A 23,283-nucleotide genomic window follows, 5' to 3' on the forward strand; every position below is an offset into this window, starting at 1 on the left:
AACCCCTTCATATGCTGCCAATATCTCCTTCTCAGTTGGAGTGTAGCGGGCCTCGGATCCTCTGTATCCCCGACTCCAGAACCCTAAGGGTCGACCTCGAGTCTCCCCTGGTGCTTTCTGCCAGAGGCTCCAGGTAGGGCCATTCTCCCCGGCTGCGGTGTAGAGCACATTCTTCACATTTTGTCCTGCCCGGACTGGCCCAAGGGCTACTGCAAGAACTATCTCCTGTTTAATTTGTTTAAAGGCTTGTTGTTGCTCAGGGCCCCATCTGAAGTCGTTCTTCTTCCTGGTCACTTGATAGAGAGGGCTTACGATATGACTGTAATTTGGAATATGCATTCTCCAAAAGCCCACAACGCGTAAGAAAGCTTGTGTTTCCCTTTTGCTAGTTGGTGGGGACATGGCTGTTATTTTGTTGATCACATCCATTGGGATCTGACGACGTCCATCTTGCCATTTTATTCCTAAGAACTGGATCTCCTGTGCAGGTCCCTTGACCTTACTTTGTTTTATGGCAAAACCGGCTTTCAGAAGGATTTGAATTATTCTCTCCCCTTTCTCAAAAACTTCTTCTGCTGTGTTGCCCCACACGATGATGTCATCAATGTATTGCAGGTGTTCTGGAGCCTCACCCTGTTCCAGTGCCGTGTGAATTAGTCCATGGCAAATGGTAGGGCTGTGTTTCCACCCCTGGGGCAGTCGGTTCCAGGTGTACTGGACGCCCCTCCAAGTGAAAGCAAACTGTGGCCTGCACTCTGCTGCCAAAGGGATGGAGAAGAAGGCATTAGCAATGTCAATGGTGGCGTACCACTTGGCTGCCTTTGACTCCAGTTCATATTGAAGTTCTAGCATGTCCGGCACGGCAGCACTCAGTGGCGGCGTGACTTCGTTCAGGCCACGGTAGTCTACTGTTAGTCTCCACTCTCCATTAGACTTTCACACTGGCCATATGGGACTGTGAAAGGGTGAGCGAGTCTTGCTGATCACTCCTTGGCACTCCAATCGACGAATCAGCTCATGGATAGGGATCAGGGAATCTCGGTTGGTGCGGTATTGTGGCCGATGCACTGTTGTGGTAGCGATTGGTACTTGTTGTTCTTCAACCCTCAACAACCCCACAACAGAAGGGTCCTCTGAGAGACCGGGCAAGGTGGACAGCTGTTTAATTTCCTCCGTCTCCAGGGCAGCTATACCAAAAGCCCACCGATACCCTTTTGGGTCCTTAAAATACCCTCTCCTGAGATAGTCTATGCCAAGGATGCACGGAGCCTCTGGGCCAGTCACAATGGGGTGCTTCTGCCACTCGTTCCCGGTTAGGCTCACGTCGGCCTCCAATACGTCATCCACCGTTGGTGCTTCTTCCTCTTTCCAGCACAGTACTGCCAACGAACTGGCATACGATGCTGGTGCGCTCCGTACCAACTTCCGCCACATGGGTCGGGTGCACTGGACGTCATCTGGATCTTTGGGTGTTCGGACGTCGTCCAGGTCACTATAAACCACCTCCAGCACGCCTAGTTCTCTCAGGTACTGGATACCTCTCTCCATAGTGGTCCATTTGCCTAGGCGATATATAACATCTTCCTTGAAGGGATACCTTTCCTTTACGCCTGACAGCAGTCGCCTCCAGAGGCTGAGGACCTGTGTCCCTTTTCCGATTGCTTTGTCAATACCCGCTTCCCTAGCAAGGGATCCCAGCTGTTTGGCCTCCTTCCCCTCTAATTCCAGGCTACTGGCCCCATTATCCCAGCATCGGAGCAGCCAGGTAACAATATGCTCGCCTGGACGATGGCTGAAATCTTTCCGCATATCTCGCAGCTCACTCAGGGATAGGGATCGGGTGGTTTCCGTCTCGTTTATGAGTTCTTCCTCTTCCTCCTCCTCTCCTCGTGATGTCCCTGCTCTTTCCTCATCCCTTTCTAAACGACCTGATCTCCGCTTCCAAGATTTCCTCTTCTGTACAGGGGCAATGGATACCAGCAAGGGTTGGTCTTCTGGTTCAGCTGTAGTGCCTGTTGCTGGGGTTTGGGTAGCTGCAGTGCTTGTCATGGGGGTTGGAGTAATTGTAGTGCCTGTTGCCGGAGCTTGAGTGGCTGCAGTGCTTGTCGCAGGGGTTGGAGAAGCTATGGTGACTGTTGCCGGGGTTTGAGTAGCCACAGGGGTTGTCATGGGGGTTGGAGTAGCCGCAGTGCCTGTCGTGGGGTTTTGAGTAGCCACCGTGTCTGTAGCCGCCCCCGAGACTCGCCGCTCCGCCCGCCCCGATGAGGCACCGCTGCTTGCCCTCCCTCTTTTCTTGTTCCTGAGGGTTGATCTCTGGACAGTATTCCTGAATAGTTGTTTAACCCTAAACAAGGCCTGAACCACATTCAGGAGACATAGCAATATGAACATGCTTGTTTGAACATCCCAAGGATATTCAAAATTCTCAGGGAATATTGTGGACATCTTTGTGAAGAGGATAGAAGAAAAAGGAGTTTCTGACGATATGGAAGGGAAGATGAACAAGTGGGAGAGAGTGTCCCATCCTGTCTCCCCCTTAAATTCATTCTCCGAGGAGGAACAAGTGCAATTACCAATAATTTCTAAGAGGTGGTTCCCGAGGTACAGAAATGACGGCAGTGCCGAGTACAGATACCAGATTAGACTTACGACCAATGATTTTATCACCTCATAAAACAGCAACAAAATGATAATCTTGGCCCAGTTCTGACTGATGATAAACAGCACAAAAGGGAACACATACTGCAAGCAAGGTATTACATGACCCAACATTGAGAGCCAGCCCCACATCTTTGACAGCCAATACATCAACATTGTGACCAATCAATATAATGGAGGCTTATAACAATTTTGCCTTAACACACTTTGGTCAGATCTATCGTTATCTCAACCCTTCGTGCCCCACGTTGGGCACCAAAAAGGACTGTCGTGGTTTAACCTGGCAGGCAGCCAAATACCACGCAGCCGCTCACTCACTCCCCCCGCCCCCCCCAGTGGGACGGGGAGAGAATCGGAAGGGTAGGAGTGAGAAAAACTCGTGGGTTGAGATAAAGACAGTTTAATAGAACAGAAAAGGGAAAATAATGATAATAAATAATGATAGAATATACAAAATGAGTGATGCACAATGCAATTGCTCACCACCCGCGCTGACCGATAACCAAGTAGCGATCGGTACTTCCTGGATCACGCCTACCATTCATATACTGAGCATGACGTCACATGGTATGGAATACCCCATTGGCCAGCTGGGCTGGCTGTCCTGATTATGTTCCCTCCCACCTTGTGTACCTAGCTCAGTCAGTAGGCACGGGAGCTGTCCTTGGACTAGGAGGGCACTTAGCAACAACTGAAAACATCGGTGTGTTATCAACATTCTCCTCATACTAAATCCAAAACACAGCACTAGGAAGAAATTTAACCCTATCCCTGCCGAAACTAGGACAGGTAGGTTTTCCATCCCACTTCCTCATGTCCTCTCCGTGGTCACACAGTTAAAACCACAGGGTGCCCCGGGGTGTGTACCCACGATGTCTCCTCTCTTGAGCAGAGGGACGCTTGCTCCTAATGGCTGAGACACTGGTCCATACTGGTGGAGAATAAGACATATCCTCTTTGAGTTGCTGGATCTCCCGAGACACTTTCTCCAGAGCAGAGACACAGGCCCGTAGGGAGGAAGAGAGACTTTCTTCATATTGCCGGAGTTGGCCAGCCAATTCATCCACTGTTTGTTCCTCTCCGTTTTTCCAGGTCATTATTGCCAATGACTTTGCATGTGACGCTGATGCGCTCCGTACAAACTTCCGCCACATGGGTCGGGTGCATTTGACTTCATCTGGGTCTTTGGGTAACTGCTCGTTGTTCAGGTCTTCATAAATCACCTCCAGCACAGCTAATTCCCTCAGGTACTGGATACCTCTCTCCATGGTGGTCCACTTGCCTGGGTGGCATATAACATCTTCCTTGAAGGGATACCTTTCCTTCACGCCTGACAGGAGTCGCCTCCAGAGGCTGAGGACTTGTGCCCCTTGTCCAATTGCTTTGTCAATGCCCCCTTCCCTGGAAAGGGATCCCAGCTGCTTGGCTTCCCTACCCTCTAATTCCAGGCTACTGGCCCCGTTATCCCAGCATCGGAGCAGCCAGGTGACAGTGTGCTTACCTGGATGAGGACTGAAGTCTTTTCGCATATCTCGCAGCTCACCCAGGGATAGGGATCGGGTGGTCACCATCTCATTTACGGGTTCTGCCTCTTCCTCCTCCTGTTCCCATGATGGCCCTGGTTCAACTTCATCCCTTAATAAAGGAGCCGATTTTTTTGTGTATTTCTTCTTTTGTATAGGGGTGGCTGATACTGGCATGGGTTGGTTCTCTGTTGCAGGGGGCGGAGTAGCTGCCATGCCTGCTGTGGGGGATGGGGCCATCACAGGGCCTGTTGTTTTGTCATCAGATGCAGAGACCTTTTCTTCCCCTTGGTGGTTCTGAGTGGTGTTAAACAGGGCTCGGTAGGCGTGGGCCAGGCCTCAGCATATTGCAGTGATTTGTGTCTCCCTAGAATGTCCACGGTGACAGCATACTTTTTCCAAATATTCTACTTATTTTTCAGGATTCTGCACTTTTTCAGGGGTGAAGTTCCAAAGCGCTGGGGGTGCCCACCGTCCTAGGCATTTTCCCATGCTATCCCACTCACCCTGCCACTCATAACTATCCAGCCTTGGGGCAGATCTTTGGATTATATTCTTAAATTGCTTATTAACCTTGGACAAAACTGAAACAATATTCCCAAGGAATACCAATACATGTATCTTAACTACCCAGGGATGTTCAAGGTACTGACAAGTTATTTTAACAAAGGAGACGACATCATAGAGGAAAGTAGTGAGGGTGCCATTCTCTACTTCCTCCATAAAAAACCTCTCAGAGGAAAAGGTATAATTGCTAATGGTCTCCATGAGGTGGTACCCGAAATACAGAAACGGCTTCATTACGAATCCCAAATACCAAATAACCCCCAATGCCAGCATTTTAGTAACAAATCTCCCATGCAAAACATCACTAATCACGGCAGAGCACAGCAGACTACAAAACCCAACTCCAATCCTTAGCAGGTACAGTAAAAACAAGAGCATGGTGCAGAACAAATTATTATGTTACCAGATATAAATTCCTTAATATGCTCTAATTAATCTGTTGTGATCTCAACCCTTCGCTGCCCCACGTTGGGCGCCAAAAAGGACCGTTGTGGTTTAACCCCAGCCAGCAAATAAACCCTACGCAGCCGCTTGCTCACCCCCCACCTCCGGTGGGATGGGGGAGAGAATCGGGAGGGCACAAGCAGGAAAACTCCCAGGTTGAGATAAAAACAGTTTAATAACTGAAATAAAACGAAGTAGAACAGTAACAATGAGAACAACAACAATAGCAGAATATACAAAGCAGGCAATGCACAATGCAGCTGCTCGCTGATGGCGTGTCACGTACGGGGGGCTAGCCCTCCCACACCCCTGGTTTTTATACTGAATATGATGTCACATGGTATAGAATACCCCATTGGCCAGCTGGGTCAACCACCCCGGCTGTGCTCCCCCTCCCGCCCCAGCTTGCCATGCACATGGCAGGGTATGGGATGCCAAAAAGAGTAACCAAAAGTCTCCCCGGTGCAAGCACCACCCAGCAAGAAGCAAAGCATCAATGGGACATCAATGCTTCTCTCATACCAAACTCAAAACACAGCACCTCCCCCCAGCTACTGGGAAGAAAGTTAACTCTGTCCCAGATGGAACCAGGACAATGAGATCTCCATTAACTACAATGGGAGCTGAGACATCTAGCACAGGTTTACGCACCTGAATTCAGGTGCCTACCTCTAGGTGTCTTAATCTTTAAATACTGTCTTGTATTCCTGATGGTAGTGCAAGTACAGGCTCTTGTCTTTCCAGATACGTTCTGGATATATCCTGATGAGATTGCTAGATATGTCTGCTTTTTCAAATTTGTTGCTTTTTAAAGTTTTTCAACTACAGATATTGATAACAAACAGCTTGGTTTGTAGAGAGGTGGTGAGAAGGTCCTTTCTTTACATCTCTGATACTTGTTATTTTCTTTGTATAATGAAAAATATACAAATATCCTTTCAGGATGAACAGGGAAATAAAAGACTATATATAGTCCACAAATTCAGCTGTAGCTGTTCATACTGTAGTAGGAAGCAAGTTTCTTTTACTGGAAGTTAGTATGGGGCACCACACACAAAACCCTTCTCTTTTCTGCTTTCCAGATGTCCAGTGTTTGGACTCTTCTTCAGACTTTTTCTAAAGACTTTATTTTATGTAATGTATTTTTTTTTTCTTTTTTGGTAATGTAATACTTTTTAACAGTTCACGTTTCCAGCATAGCCTTTGTATTTCATTTATTTCAAACTACAGTGCTGTTGATAGTGTTGTAGTGCCTATCGCAGAATACAGTGTCTAATCCAGGACTGCACAAAAATCCTGCAGTCAAGCATCTCCCTTTGAAAACTGTCCTACCACAATACAGCTGTGTACAGAACTTACTGCAGTTTCTGTTACAGTAGCTCTGTGTGCAGCTCTCTGTGCCCAGCCCCACTGCCTCAACTCCCAGCCTTATTCCCAAAGGCAGGGCAATATTGTCTCTTTTCCCCATGTTTGGTAGTCCTTTTCCATTTCCCAACAAAATGCAGGGTCATTGACTGGTGTCTGAATCCTGTTGGTTGTTGTTGTTGGTTTGGTTTGTTTTTTTTTTTTTTTTTTTTTTTTTTTTGTTGGGGTGGTGGACCCTTAGGAAGAAAGGAGAAGTTCCTAGTCCCCCTGCTTACCTTGTAGTTCACTTCCCATGTCACTGAAATTCCCAGCCCTCTAGTAAGTTTAGGGTGATTGTGGACAGAGATTAATATGGAGAGCAGAAGAGAGTCCTGTCTTCCCAAAATCTCACCGATCCTTTGTCTGAAGGGAAAAAAGAAATTATGTGGTGTGGCAGTAACATGCTTTCTTTTTACTTCTGTCTTTAAGTTTACCTTCTTGTCTTTAAATTACAAGGGGATTAAGGATAAAGCTGTTCAGTTATGAGATGCTAGGATTGGAGTTTCAGATACTAAATGGATTTCTTTGTCAACTGTAAAGCTAAGATACTGATTGAAATCTGCTTTAAAATAGGAGTCTCTCTCCTCCATAGGCTTTAGCATTTATTCTAGAGAACTCGGGTATGCCTGGTTTTCATTCTAGGCATAAATCAAATTGATGCTTTTTGAGGGGAAAATGATCTGCATCCTTAATTAAGACCAGGAGAGTACCTGTTATATTTAGGAAACTGTATGTTGAATGCATGTTTAGATTTTTTTTTTTAAAACTGTATCTGCTAATAACCTGTTTTCTTTTGCAGAACCCTGTGATAATATGAGAGAGATTCTCCAAAATGTGGCCAAGTTACAAGGCGTTTCAAATATGAGAAAACTAGGTCACTTGAATAATTTTACTAAGGTAAGAGCTCAAATGGTCTCAGAACAAGTGATCATATGGGCAAAATATTTTATATGTATTCTATCAGGAGATTCATGAAACAGCTTAGTATCATGGAACAGTACTTGGAATCTATGTACTGTGGGAGAGGAAAGGAGCAAATAAGGACAAGCAAATATGTTAATGCAGGGTTATGCTGAAGTTTGTCTACATGTCCTACTGGCTGAATTTTTGTAGTATATTAGTGCTTAGAAGCCTGAATTATCTCTCAATTCATGGGTTAAGTTGCACAGATAGAGCTAAAGATTGGTTCCTGCTCCATAGAATTGAATCAAAAATGTGAAATGCCAGACTCTCTGGATGTAAACTGACAAAGTATGGTGACAGAGAGGACTGTATCGATGAACATGATATGCAGTGGTTTGGGGACTAATAGAATAGCAACTGTCAACTTTCATTGCAGGTTTCATAGTGAAAAAGATTTAAAGGGACGATTTCTAGAAATGGTCTGTATTGCTGATTTTTGAGGTGTTTTTTCCAAATATAAGCTTCCAAATCATAGGAATGTGAAAGGTACTTGCCTGAAAGTATGACAGATGCGTTGGAAGCTGATGTTGTGAGCTGACAGAGGGCAAGAATTAAAAACTTACTGCACAATGAGAGATGGTAGTCTGAAGAAAGAGACCATGAAAGGCCTTCAGAAGGAGAGCAAGTACCATTTTTTTGGTAGAGGAGGAACACGTGGAGAGCAGCAGAGAGGACTGATGGGATATGAGCAGGTCGTTAGGAAAGGGGTATTTGTTGTAGCATACCGAATGGTTGTGGTTGGACCAGTGTTCCGTTTGTCGAGGCAAGGGAAAAGTGCATTGCAGTCAATGAGCTAGGAGACATTGGAGCTTCAGTGTGAGTGTTACCCAAATGGATGGACTGATACACAGAAGGAGCTGGTAAGTTGTACACCTTTCTGATAGAGCACCACAGATAGGGTGGCATGCCTGAAGATGAAACACAAGTTTCTGCAACAGAGGATGAATCCTGCAATCAGCAGTAGCCAAGAAACAAGTTAGTAGTGGAGAATTTTGTGGGGAAAGTAAGGTTTAAATTATTGTTGTTGTAGATGAGCTGATAACAAATCATTGAGTAAGATAACCAGGAGGCTGCTTGACAGTTTTGAGACAATCTCAAGTGAAAGAATAAACGCTCAAGGGCAGGTTTGGGGGACCAATTGATATGAGAAGGACAAACATGCATCATAATCTTCGAAGTAGGCATGCTTCTTGGCTGTTGAAAGCATTCCTTGTAAAATTGAACAACACTTCAGTAGTAGTGTATGAGATTCAGTTAGCAGGAGGGTGAGTACTGAGAACAAAATTATGATAGCAAATAAATTTATCTTCTAGTGCATTAATAACAAATCTGTAAATGCTCCATTTTCTGAGTTGGTTCAGAGCACATGTAGGTGCATATCATTCACTGAGGAACTGAACTTATTTATACCGAAATCTTTTCTTTGGGTCATTGCCTTATTGCATCTGTCAGTCTATGTCAGACTTCCACCATTGACAAAATGCTGCTGTTGTTACTGAGATTCTAAACTGTATTTCAAGAAAGCCCATTTTTCTGCTAGAAAAGGCTGATGCGTAGCTGTATTTCCTTTTTGTGCTGACCTGGAAACTTATAAATGTAGGTGCTTCCAAATTCTCTAGTTGCCTTAAAATTAAAGAGCTGGATTAGGTTTGCAGATGTATGATCCTAGTGAAAAGTCAATATTTGAAAGTATGGATCTTAAAACAGTGTTGATTTTACTACTACAGATGTTAAGCACCTTTAAATGTGGTAAATTAGTAAATATGCATAATGTAATTAAAGGATGAACCAAAATTTTTTTTAAGTTAGTTTTGAAAAATCGAATAATTCCATAATTGAAGAATTTGTTCCTTATACTTACCTAGTATTAAAATTGGAAAATACATACAAAAACGCAAGGAAGGTTTTCATAAATTGAACTTAAGACTGGCAAGAAATGATGAATTTGTGAAAAGCAACTTGCTAAAATTAAATATTACTTTTGAAGACAGAGACTGTAGTTCATAACCTGGTTTTGATCCTGAATCAGAGTGACCCTGTATAAAGGAATCATCCAACTCTATTTTATGTTTAGCACTTGTTCTTATATTCATCTCCCTGGAATATCTGTTTTATAAATGTATAACTTGTACATTTGGTTTTGGAAACTCTTCCTATTTTTGTTTGAACTGTAAATGCAGTTATGAAAATAGAATAAAAGTTGCAAATTGTATTGTATTGTCTCCTTTGTGGTTGGAACAGTTCTGTGGTTTTTTGTTTGGTGGGGTTTTTTTGTTTGTTTTTTGTTTTTTTTCATTGCAGTGGTTAAGAGTGAAAGCCTGGAGCTTGGGGGAGATGGTTTTATTTCCTTTTTGCACTCTGGTCTTCTATCATGAGTTGATATAGTCTCACTTCCTCCTTTGTGAGATGGGAATGTGGAGAAGACAGTGAGGTTTTGTGGCGTTAGATGTGCTAAGAGCCAAGGATGTTTGTATCCTGTCTTGGAATTATATTGATGGTGATGAACTTGAATTGTCTGTAAATTCTTGCATTTTGTGGTCCTTTTGAAAGGCTACTAGTTATCTAGTATATTTGTCCTATGGGCAGTACCTTTGAAAAAAATTGTTTTATAGCATATTTCTGATAAAATAATACAGAAAAATCTATAAAACTTAACTCTCCTGCTAGGAATATTATTATACTTAAAAGAAAATGTCAGCACCAGTCTAAGCAGTTGCTCCCCACTGCCCCAAATTTTTCCTTCAAAGACTGGGCAACTCTCACATTTGGAAGAAATACTGTTCTACTTTTTTGGTCAGAGGAAGCAAAATGTTTGTATTCATGTGGAAACAAGTAATGTAATTTAACATGGATTTTCCTGACAGAGATCATGGTAGACATTAAGTTTTGTATTAATTCCGAGACATCTGAGGTATGTTAGGTTCAGGTTTCTTTCCTTGAAAGAGCACTAGATTTTTAAGGGGGTGTGGGGGTATCCCCCTATTTATTAAGGAGAAGGAAAGCAATCACCCTTTAAAAATTACTGAACTAGACTCCAGGATTTTATGCAGAAGTTAAATAACTTTATATAAAATTGATTAAAATAATGGTGGTCAGCAGTCAACAGAATTTGTTACTTTATCTGCAAGAATGATACCGTAAGGCAGATATTTTGTTTGACGTTTGCATGCTTAAGAGATGTAACTCCATTTTCATTTGTCTTTCCCTTCAAGAGGAGTTTTAACTAGTGACGTTCAAGTCACCACAGCACCCATGCTTACTGTGCAAAGTACGCTGTATACATGATATTTTACAAAAACTTGCATTTCATTCATCAAATTTTAGCTAGTACTTCTTATTAGTAAAAACTTTAATGTTCGTGTTCTTGGCTCTTTGGCTGTAGAACATGGGTTATTCTTGCTTAACAGGTGCTGTAGCATCTTAAGTTTTCTTCTCCAAGAAATTAGCATTCCCGGTTCTGATGATACTCAGGCTATGGAAAGTTATGTTTTGTTCTGAATTGCAGCTGTGGCAGACTCGGAAATTTTTCTCCTCATCTGCTGCTCATCACCTAATACCTGAAGCTGCAGTTTTGTGGGCAAAAAGGCTTGTGAAGTACTGCCTAATCTGCATTGGACAAAAATAATCTTGTTTCTTTCAAACTGCCTGTATCACTATTTAAGCTAACCTGAATTTTGACCTGAAAACTGTTTGAGGATTTGACCTCTAGTAAACAGTGACACCTTCAGTCATCACAGCAGTTCACAAGCTCAGTATGTGCCTTTGGCTCCAGTAAGCTGACTAGGTTTACCCATCTTTCATTTATATGGCCAGCTACATAAGGCAAGCGCCTTGAAGTTTCCCGACTTCTGCTGGTTAATACTAAGACATCATGGTTATTTCTTTGGGGTTTTCCCCACCCCCCCATGAGAAGTAGTAAGTGATAAATTACTGAAAACCAGAAGGAACTGTACAATTGCATTTACCTAGTGGAAAATATCTTCTGGATTTGAAGTATTCATTTAGAATCCTTTATTATAGAAGGTTTATTCCATTGTTAGCTTCTGAGATCCTTCATACCTTTTTAAACCTAAAGGTATATTTAAATAATGAACAGAAAAAAGATCCACAGATATTGTTATAGGGATTTTTATTTTTCATTTAAAAAATAAAGGTGCTTCTTTAAGGACAAAATGAAACTTAATTTGTTTTAGCTTAACCCTAGGCAATTGAATAGCGTCAGTGATATGGAAAATGATATTTTCAAACTGCTCAAAACTAATTCCATCATTATTTAATGAGGCTCTACTACTCCGCTTTATATATCTGTTAGCTTTTGACCATGCTGCTAAATTTCACTAGGATATGGATTTATTTTGGGGCTACAGAGGCTCTCGTGGATTCAGTGTCTCTGATTCATAGTCCCTTGCATCGTTTCTTGCTCTGCTTCTGTTGTCATTTTAGGGTCTTGACTGTCCTTTGCAAAACCCAAGTATCTTAGAATCTTGATACCTCATGATGAAATATGTAGCAGATAGGAACAGAATATCTGCTTAGGGGCATTCAGCTGTGGAACAAACATGGAGAGCTAATGGGCCTAAATCCAGAGGACGCAGTTTCAGTAAGGGCTTCTCTTAAGACTAGGATCTACTAAGTAGTCTCCTCATAAATATTACCAGTGATTGTTCAAACTGTATTTCCAAAATTACAGTATAATAATTACATTTTGGACACTTGGAATAATATAATACTTTTACCTATTAATTGCTGTGACTATTCTGTTAAATATAAATTTGAATGGTCTCGGCATGCACTCAAATTGTGTATGCTGTTGACCTCCTGTGGTTTTGTTGTTTTGAGCTACTGTTTCCAAGACATGTTGATGTGTTACTCATATTGCTATGACTCATCCAAGTAGCATGAAAAACTCATAGCTGACAATAAACATCAAAAAAAACCTTCACTGTAAGTTAGTCACTGTCTGGCCTAGCATAAGTGTCATTTTTGTCCTAATATTAAATCATCCACTCAAAGATTCTGTGCTATTCCCATTCATTTACCATTATATCAAAAATTTTGAATTTTAGTGTTGAATTATAGGCAGTTTTAACAAGGAAAGTATACTCTGTATGTATATATATATTAAAATAAATAAAATGTGTATATATAAAATATATACACTTTCTATAAAATATATATGTAAAATATAAAGTATATTTGCATAATTACAGGCATTTACATGATATGATAATCCATTGCCATTTTAGTAAAATATAGCAATGTGTAGCCAAAAGCAGATTTTAGTATTCTGGTACTGATTGCCTTCAAACTTATACTACAATGACATGCATATTAATTGTTAAATGTTAGTGTCAAAAACATGACAGTTATACTTGGCTTTGTCAGGAATTCAGCCATCTACAAACATCACTGCATTTGGGCCAGAATCATTGACCTGCTTAATGTTGTTTGAAGTAGAAATGAGAAGAAAGTGGCAAAGTTTTCCCTTAAATATATTTAAGACCAGACATTTATTTATAACTGAGCAAATACCCAAAGCATTGAGACCAGCTGAACAGTATCTTCTTTATAGCAGCTTCCATGACTTTTTTTTTCTTCCCCTTTTAAACATATATCAATCCAACCTTACGTTTGCCAATTTTTTCCCCTAGACTAAATAAACCCAATGTTTCAGCCTTCATGGGTGTATTTTCTAGCTGCCTTGTACATTTTTCTGCTACACTTTTTCCAGTTTGTCTGCTCTTAAAATGTGGTGCCCAAAATTTTGTTCTTTATGCAGTTTTGAGAGCAACCTGTGAAGTGGAAAAAAAGGTCTCTTAATCTCAAGCATAATGCAGTCTTATTATTTCCAAAGGTAAAATTTCCTTTTTTGGAAACAACATCACATTAACTCATTTAGTTTATAGATTGCTGTAACTTACAGATCTTGCTTTACTTTTGAAATTTGTTTTTGTATTTGACATTCTGAATGTTTTCTGGACATACTGTATTTCTCTGCTGGACTCTCTTTAGCTTTTCTGTCTCTCTTAATGTGTGGTACCCTGAATGATATGATATGCTGTTCCCTTTATTTAAATGAATTTTCTTATCCAGTTTGGGCACTCCTTTTAAATCACTGAAACATTTTGAATTCTGATCTTGCTGTCCATCTTTTAAATTATTTTCTAGCTGGAAATCCTGTAAGCACGCTACTGTGTGTAAATTGTAAAGAGAGCCAATATATAAGTAATGGTGGCCTGTTGGAATGAGACTAAACTAACAGCTAAAGTAGCTAATCATACACAGTCACACACTTTGATAATAATTATCATCACATTCAGAAATTTGTATCCACACAGCGGTTAAACTTTCCTCAAGTTATAACTGTTGTCAGGTTACATGACTATGTTTGAGTTTCAAGATAAGGTCAAGTTTCTTTATACATCAGTGAGGGTGTGTGCAATGGGAGTACATATATAGAGGAAAACAGTTGGTATTGAGGAGCTAATATCCACACTATGTATTTGGTAAGGAGTGGTTACTGAGGACTAGACTAGAGTTAGTCCAGTGAACTGAATGCCCTTTAGCAATTGCAGCAGGTTAGGTGGGTTCCTGGAACGTGTCGTCTGCTTTAGTTTCATCTCGGGACTGCTCAAGATGCAAACCAAAGCATGGTAAGTGCAGTGACAGGAGACTCGCTTCAAAAATGCACTCGTGTTCCACACAATAGCAGCTTTCTCAGAAATGTTTTTTTTTCCTACATCAGAATTATAATTCTGTTTTTATTTTTAAGTAGGAAAAAAGACTGTTGAAGATAATCTGGTATGTTAAATTAGGATTTCTCATTTGTGTCTGGGGTGGAATGATGGGGAAAGGTTTAGATGTATAAATGATGAGCCTAAACAACTATTGATGTACTTGTCTGAAACTGAACAACGAACTGTTTTTACTCACTGTCTTATCACACTGTTTTGCTTACGCTGCCAGCCAATTTTTAGAGTTCAAAACTTGTCAATAGAAATGCTAAAGCAGCAGTGGTGGCCTTAGGCAGTCCAAGAACATGGCATAAAAATAGATTGATGCTAGGAAGTGACATACTGTCATAACCAGTTAATGCACGCAATTGCCTAGTTTTATTATCACTTAAATTTGAAAGGTGGGGGGAAATAGGTTGTATAATAACTTTCCTTATGTTTTATAATCGTCTTTGATTATAGCCACTGTTAAAAATGCAAAATCCCAAATATTTCAACTAACTTGTATTATTTGAGTCCAAATATGGAGCTGATCCAGACAAATTAATAATCTATCTTTGGATTTCAGCATTACTGCTATGCATTTTTCTCACAATATGAAAAATAATCGTGGTAAAAAAAAACATACTGTGATCCTTGGAAGAATTTGTACTCGTTGAGCATAAACCTAAGTGTTTGAATTTAAACCTTCATGCTAATAAAATGGGTTTACTTAAAAGCAGAGTTTCTGTGCAGTATGCTGATTTTTCAGGTGGAGGTGAACAGTAGAACAGGAGCATGGAACATGTTAAATATTTCAACTTACAGTAGCCTTAATTTAACTGTTCATTTAGTTTATTATAAATTTCTTATTGTTAGTAGTAAATAAATATAATGAATCATAGAATAGTTTGGGTTGGAAGGGACCTTTAAAGGTCATCTAGTCCAACCCCCCTGCTGTGGGCAGGGACATCTTCAACTAGATCAGGTGGCTCAGAGCCCCGTCCAACCTCACCTTGAATGTTTCCAGGGATGGGGCATCTACCACCTCTCTGGGCAACCTGTTCCAGTGTTTCACCACCCTCATCGTAAAAAATTTCTTCCTTATATCTAGTCTGAATCCGCCCTCTTTTAGTTTAAAACCATTCCCCCTTGTCCTGTCGCAACAGGCCCTGCTAAAAAGTCTGTCCCCATCTTTCTTATAAGCCCCCTTTAAGTCCTGAAAGGCCGCAATAAGGTCTCCCCAAAGCCTTCTCTTCTCCAGGCTGAACAACCCCAACTCTCCCAGCCTTTCCTCATAGGAGAGGTGTTCCATCCCCCTGATCATTTTTGTGGCCCTCCTCTGGACCCGCTCCAACAGGTCCATGTCTGTCTTGTGCTGAGGACTCCAGAGCTGGACGCAGTACTCCAGGTGGGGTCTCAACAGAGCAGAGTAGAGGGGCAGAATCACCTCCCTCGACCTGCTGGCCACGCTTCTTTTGATGCAGCCCAGGATACGGTTGGCCTTCTGGGCTGCGAGGGCACATTGCTGGCTCATGTCCAGCTTTTCGTCCACCAGTACCCCCAAGTCCTTCTCGGCAGGGCTGCTCTCAATCCCTTCATCCCCCAGCCTGTATTGATACTGGGGGTTGCCCCGACCCAGGTGCAGGACCTTGCACTTTGCACAGAACGTGAACATGGCAGAGAGTTTGATATATTTTAACTAGTATTCACTAGTTGGCACAAACACTTGCCGAATTCCTCACTGAGGAGAAACTGTTAATACCGCACTGGCTCAGAACTGAACGCAAAACTGAACCTCTTTCAAACAGGACAAAGTGCAAAGCTATGGCAATCTGTATTAGTCACTTGAGTTTTTGGAAGTGCTTGGAAAAGTGCTTTGGGATTTGGATGTAAAATTAAAGTATTTTATAATTTTAGCTAGGGGTAGTAAATGAGATTACTAGGAATTTCTTTGTGGCTCTTGGAAAGGAGAACAGCATCAGCTATTCTTACAGAAGAGACCGTTTTCCTTTTCTCAAGAGGCTAAAACATAGGCACGCACTAGATTGCTCCTTTTGAGATTGGTTTTGGATGTAAAAACTGCACTTGTAAATCTTGCTCAAAACTGACAGATATGGTTGAAATGTTCAGAGTTTGCAACGGTTTATTGGTGTCTTTTAGTGTGCATAAATTCAACCTTTGCGCTGATTTTTTCAGAGGTACAAATTCTATGGAATCGATGGCAGGCCAGGCCAAATGTCAGTTACAGGACAATTGACAGTGCCTTTTTTCTACGCCTATGCTGCTGTGGCAAAACATGACATTGGACCATCAGTGTCAATCTTTGCTTCAAAACTCTCACCCAAGCCCTCTTTTTGAATGCAGATGTGCTTTGACTTCAGTCTTTTTCATCTCTGCTCAGGTTACCCATTGCACAACTAATGGCTCTTCTGAAAAGAGCTTAAAGGCAGCAAGAGGAGCAATCTGGAGTTGAAAAATTGACCAGTAGGCAGCTTACACAATTGTGCAAGCTATTCTCTAGTGTGAGACGCCACAGGTTTGTGTGTGTCTGGTGTATATAGGCATAGAATACGGACAGCAGAAATTCTCAGGGAAGTCTAAAGTTGGTAAGTTTCCTCTTGCCATGAATGAATTTCCTTAGCTTTCTTTGAAACCATTGCTAGAAATGTTCAGTTTTACATGGTCATTTTTAAAGACTTATAAGTAATAGATGTTTTCTTTTATTTTCAGCTTCTTTGTAATACTGGCCATGCCGAAGAAAAGCTAGGTTTTACGTATGACAACATCATAATATGGTAAGTAGTAAGGAGCACTAGAGCAATACTAAGGTACTTTAATTGTTTTACGTGCAATTAAGCTTATAAAAATTTTAATGAATAAAATCAAATACATTATATGCTTTAAGGCAAAGAGGGGAAAAACCCCTTGTCGTGCTTTAACCCCAGCCACAACTAAGCACCACAGAGCCGCTTGCAGAATCCCCCCACAGTGCGGGAGTAACACTGGTCACATGTGTCGTTATCTCAACCCTTTGTGCCCCACGTTGGGTGTCAAAACGGACTGTCGTGGTTTAATCCCAGTTGGCAACTAAGCACCACACAGATGCTTCGGGGTGTCCTGCTCCCACATGGACTCATCCACATGTCACAGTCCCTTCGACTTGAGTTCACACTGGATTCCAGCCTGTCCAGTACAGCAGCACAGAGACAGCAGCGATGTCCTGGCCATCTGCCAGCCCAGGCGCATGGCCATTGCTGTTATCAAAATGTTCCCAGGCACAGCAGAGTAAGATGATCAGCAGTACAGCAGTACAGCGAAAGCAAAAAGCAGCCACTAAAAAGCACTAGACTCTAATATACAGTAAGGCAAGCAAGCCCCATGGCAAGCACAGGAGCCTGCCGATTAATAGCTAAACAGCAATAACAGCTATAAATTCGATCTAGCGCATTCCAATCAAACCTGTCGTTATCTTGAACCCTTCGAGCCCCATGTTGGGCGCCACAAAGGACTGTCGTGGTTTAACCCCAGCCGGCAACTAAGCACCACACAGCTGCTCGCTCACTCCCCCCACAGTGGGATGGGGGAGAGAATCGGGAGGGTAAAAGTGAGAAAACTCGTGGGTTGAGATAAAGACAGTTTAATAGGTAAAGCAAAAGCCGCGCACGCAAGCAAAGCAAAACAAGGAATTCATTCACTGCTTCCCATTGGCAGGCAGGTGTTCAGCCATCTCCAGGAAAGCAGGGCTCCATCACGCGTAACGGTTACTTGGGAAGACAAAACGCCATCACTCCGAACGTTCTCCCCTTCCTTCTTCTTCGCCCAGCTTTATATGCTGAGCATGACGTCATATGGTACGGGATATCCCTTTGGTCAGTTGGGGTCAGCTGTCCCGGCTGTGTCCCCTCCCAACTTCTTGTGCACCCCCAGCCTCCTCGCTGGTGGGGTGGTGTGAGAGGCAGAAAAGGCCTTGACTCTGTGTAAGCACTGCTCAGCCATAATGAAAACATCCCTGTGTTATCAACGCTGTTTCCAGCGCAAATCCAAAACATAGCCCCATACTAGCTACTATGAACAAAATTAACTCTATCCCAGCCAAAACCAGCACACTCTCCAAAGTTAAAGTGTAGGTTTCTTTATTATATTCCTCATAAATGTAAAAAATACCTCTAAATATTTCAGTACTCGCAGAAAGCACTTTTAGTAAAAATGTTCTCTTACAGAATTTAGAGTATACTTTTGATGTAGAAGCAGGATTTAAAGATAAACATTTGGTGTGAATTTGGTGTGAATATATATCTTTGTAGCATTGCTTTCTTTGCTGCTAAAACACCCTGTGTATGTACTTTCAAGGGGAATTTTCCTATATTTTGTTGCTGTCCTAGTTTCGGCTGGGATAGGGTTAAATTTCTTCCTAGTGCTGTGTTTTGGATTTAGTACAAGGAGAATGTTGATAACACACTGATGTTTTCAGTTGTTGCTAAGTGCCCTCCTAGTCCAAGGACAGCTCCCGTGCCTACTGACTGAGCTAGGTACACAAGATGGGAGGGAACATAATCAGGACAGCCAGCCCAGCTGGCTAATGGGGTATTCCATACCATGTGACGTCATGCTCAGTATATGAACGGTAGGCGTGATCCAGGAAGGGCCGATCGCTACTTGGTTATCGGTCAGCGTGGGTGGTGAGCAATTGCATTGTGCATCACTCATTTTGTATATTCTATCATTATTTATTATCATTATTCTCCCTTTTCTGTTCTATTAAACTGTCTTTATCTCAACCCACGAGTTTTTCTCACTCCTACCCTTCCGATTCTCTCCCCGTCCCACTGGGGGGGCGGGGGGAGAGAGTGAGCGGCTGCGTGGTATTTGGCTGCCTGCCAGGTTAAACCACGACAGTCCTTTTTTGGCGCCCAACGTGGGGCTCGAAGGGTTGAGATAACGATAGATCTGACCAAAGTGTGTTAAGGCAAAATTGTTATAAGCATCCATTATATTGATTGGTCACAATGTTGATGTATTGGCTGTCAAAGTTGTGGGGCTGGCTCTCAATGTTGGGTCATGTAATACCTTGCTTGCAGTATATGTTCCCGTTTGTGCTGTTTATCATTATTCGGAACTGGGCCAAGATTATCATTTTGTTGCTGTTTTATGAGGTGATAAAATCGTTGGTCGTAAGTCTAATCTGGTATCTGTATTCGGCACTGCCGTCATTTCTGTACCTCGGGAACCACCTCTTAGAAATTATTGGTAATTGCACTTGCTTCTCCTCAGAGAATGAATTTAAGGGGGAGACGGGATGGGACACTCTCTCCCACTTGTTCATCTTCCCTTCCATATCGTCAGAAACTCCTTTTTCTTCTATCCTCTTCACAAAGATGTCCACAATATTCCCTAAGAATTTTGAATATCCTTGGGATGTTCAAACAAGCATGTTCATATTGCTATGTCTCCTGACTGTGGTTCAGGCCTTGTTTAGGGTTAAACAACTATTCAGGAATACTGTCCAGAGATCAACCCTCAGGAACAAGAAAAGAGGGAGGGCAAGCAGCAGTGCCTCATCGGGGCGGGCGGAGCGGCGAGTCTCGGGGGCGGCTACAGACACGGTGGCTACTCAAAACCCCACGACAGGCACTGCGGCTACTCCAACCCCCATGACAACCCCTGTGGCTACTCAAACCCCGGCAACAGTCACCATAGCTTCTCCAACCCCTGCGACAAGCACTGCAGCCACTCAAGCTCCGGCAACAGGCACTACAATTACTCCAACCCCCATGACAAGCACTGCAGCTACCCAAACCCCAGCAACAGGCACTACAGCTGAACCAGAGGACCAACCCTTGCTGGTATCCGTTGCCCCTGTACAGAAGAGGAAATCTTGGAAGCGGAGATCAGGTCGTTTAGAAAGGGATGATGAAAGAGCAGGGGCATCACGAGGAGAGGAGGAGGAAGAGGAAGAACTCATAAACAAGACGGAAACCACCCGATCCCTATCCCTGAGTGAGCTGCGAGATATGCGGAAAGATTTCAGCCGTCGTCCAGGCGAGCATATTGTTACCTGGCTGCTCCGATGCTGGGATAATGGGGCCAGTAGCCTGGAATTAGAGGGGAAGGAGGCCAAACAGCTGGGATCCCTTGCTAGGGAAGCGGGTATTGACAAAGCAATCGGAAAAGGGACACAGGTCCTCAGCCTCTGGAGGCGACTGCTGTCAGGCGTAAAGGAAAGGTATCCCTTCAAGGAAGATGTTATATATCGCCTAGGCAAATGGACCACTATGGAGAGAGGTATCCAGTACCTGAGAGAACTAGGCGTGCTGGAGGTGGTTTATAGTGACCTGGACGACGGCCAAACACCCAAAGATCCAGATGATGTCCAGTGCACCCGACCCATGTGGCGGAAGTTGGTACGGAGCGCACCAGCATCGTATGCCAGTTCGTTGGCAGTACTGTGCTGGAAAGAGGAAGAAGCACCAACGGTGGTGGTTAACAGACTTCGGGATTTCGAAGAAACTATCTCCTCCTCCCTTGTCTCGGCTGTAGAGAAACTGTCCCGAGAGGTCCAGCAACTCAAAGACGATAGGTCCTATTCTCCACCTGTACGGACCAGTATCTCAGCCATTAGGAGTCAGCGTTTTTCTCCTCAAGAGAGAGGATATTGAAAGTACACACCACGGGGCACCCTGTGGTTTTACCTGCGTGACCACGGAGAGGACATGAGGCAGTGGGATGGAAAACCTACCTTGACCCTAGAGGCACGTGTACGTGAGTTGCAAGGAAAAACAATCACACAAGGGGGTTCTCTCAGGAAAAATGCTGCTCCAGTTTTCAGGAAAACCCTGTCTCACGACGGTCCAGTTTCCAGTGAACAGTTCCCCAGACAGAGTAGAAGGGCTGATCTTACTTTGGACTGTAATGAAGGAATTCTTGACTCACGCTTGCAAGAAGTGAGAAGCGGATACTACGACCAGAACTAGAGGGGCCCTGCCTCCGGCCAGGTGGAGGAAAGGGACAACCGGGTTTACTGGACTGTGTGGATTCGATGGCCTGGCACATCAGACCCACAGGAGTATAAGGCTCTCGTAGACACTGGTGCACAGTGCACCCTAATGCCATCAAGCTATAAAGGGGCAGAACCCATTTGTATTTCTGGAGTGACAGGGGGATCCCAAGAGTTAACTGTATTGGAGGCCGAAGTGAGCCTAACCGGGAATGAGTGGCAGAAGCACCCCATTGTGACTGGCCCAGAGGCTCCGTGCATCCTTGGCATAGACTATCTCAGGAGAGGGTATTTTAAGGACCCAAAAGGGTATCGGTGGGCTTTTGGTATAGCTGCCCTGGAGACGGAGGAAATTAAACAGCTGTCCACCTTGCCCGGTCTCTCGGAGGACCCTTCTGTTGTGGGGTTGTTGAGGGTTGAAGAACAACAAGTACCAATCGCTACCACAACAGTGCATCGGCGACAATACCGCACCAACCGAGATTCCCTGATCCCTATCCATGAGCTGATTCGTCGATTGGAGTGCCAAGGAGTGATCAGCAAGACTCGCTCACCCTTTCACAGTCCCATATGGCCAGTGTGAAAGTCTAATGGAGAGTGGAGACTAACAGTAGACTACCGTGGCCTGAACGAAGTCACGCCGCCACTGAGTGCTGCCGTGCCGGACATGCTAGAACTTCAATACGAACTGGAGTCAAAGGCAGCCAAGTGGTACGCCACCATTGACATTGCTAATGCCTTCTTCTCCATCCCTTTGGCAGCAGAGTGCAGGCCACAGTTTGCTTTCACTTGGAGGGGCATCCAGTACACCTGGAACCGACTGCCCCAGGGGTGGAAACACAGCCCTACCATTTGCCATGGACTGATCCACACCGCACTGGAACAGGGTGAGGCTCCAGAACACCTGCAATACATTGATGACATCATCGTGTGGGGCAACACAGCAGAAGAAGTTTTTGAGAAAGGGGAGAGAATAATTCAAATCCTTCTGAAAGCCGGTTTTGCCATAAAACAAAGTAAGGTCAAGGGACCTGCACAGGAGATCCAGTTTTTAGGAATAAAATGGCAAGACGGACGTCGTCAGATCCCAATGGATGTGATCAACAAAATAACAGCCATGTCCCCACCAACTAGCAAAAGGGAAACACAAACTTTCTTAGGCGTTGTGGGCTTTTGGAGAATGCATATTCCAGATTACAGCCTGATTGTAAGCCCTCTCTATCACGTGACCAGGAAGAAGAACGACTTCAGATGGGGCCCTGAGCAACAACAAGCCTTTGAACAAATTAAACAGGAGATAGTCCATGCAGTAGCCCTTGGGCCAGTCCGGGCAGGACAAAATGTGAAGAATGTGCTCTACACCGCAGCCGGGGAGAATGGCCCTACCTGGAGCCTCTGGCAGAAAGCACCAGGGGAGACTCGAGGTCGACCCTTAGGGTTCTGGAGTCGGGGATACAGAGGATCCGAGGCCCGCTACACTCCAACTGAGAAGGAGATATTGGCAGCATATGAAGGGGTTCGAGCTGCTTCGGAAGTGGTTGGCACTGAAGCACAGCTCCTCCTGGCACCCCGACTGCCGGTGCTGGGCTGGATGTTCAAAGGGAGGGTCCCCTCTACACATCATGCAACCGATGCTACGTGGAGTAAGTGGGTCGCACTGATCACACAACGGGCCCGAATAGGAAACCCCAGTCGCCCAGGAATCTTGGAGGTGATCACGAACTGGCCAGAAGGCAAAGATTTTGGAATATCCCCAGAGGAGGAGGTGACACGTGCTGAAGAAGCCCCACTGTATAATAAACTACCAGAAAATGAGAAGCAATATGCCCTGTTCACTGATGGGTCCTGTTGCCTTGTGGGAAAGCATCGGAGGTGGAAAGCTGCTGTATGGAGTCCTATACGGCAAGTTGCAGAAACTGCTGAAGGAGAAGGTGAATCGAGCCAGTTTGCAGAGGTGAAAGCCATCCAGCTGGCCTTGGACATTGCCGAACGAGAAAAATGGCCAGTACTCTAT

At 43.7% G+C, this 23,283-nt stretch overlaps 1 protein-coding gene across 2 annotated transcripts in view; it reads left to right on the forward strand.

The window, feature by feature from the left end:
- The window catches only part of LOC142075009 (rapamycin-insensitive companion of mTOR), a 129,467-nt gene that overhangs the window by 22,742 nt on the left and 83,442 nt on the right, over positions 1-23,283 (forward strand). Inside the window, exons 3-4 of one of the 2 annotated variants that reach the window (XM_075135998.1) lie at positions 7,396-7,493; positions 17,006-17,070. In XM_075135998.1, the coding sequence (XP_074992099.1) occupies positions 7,396-7,493; positions 17,006-17,070 (163 nt within the window). Of the gene's footprint in view, positions 1-7,395; positions 7,494-14,139; positions 14,213-17,005; positions 17,071-23,283 lie in introns of those variants that run through there. The other variant, XM_075135999.1, reaches the window with a different exon arrangement.

This window comes from Calonectris borealis, chromosome W, assembly GCF_964195595.1.
Source record: "Calonectris borealis chromosome W, bCalBor7.hap1.2, whole genome shotgun sequence".
Lineage (NCBI taxonomy): Eukaryota > Metazoa > Chordata > Aves > Procellariiformes > Procellariidae > Calonectris > Calonectris borealis.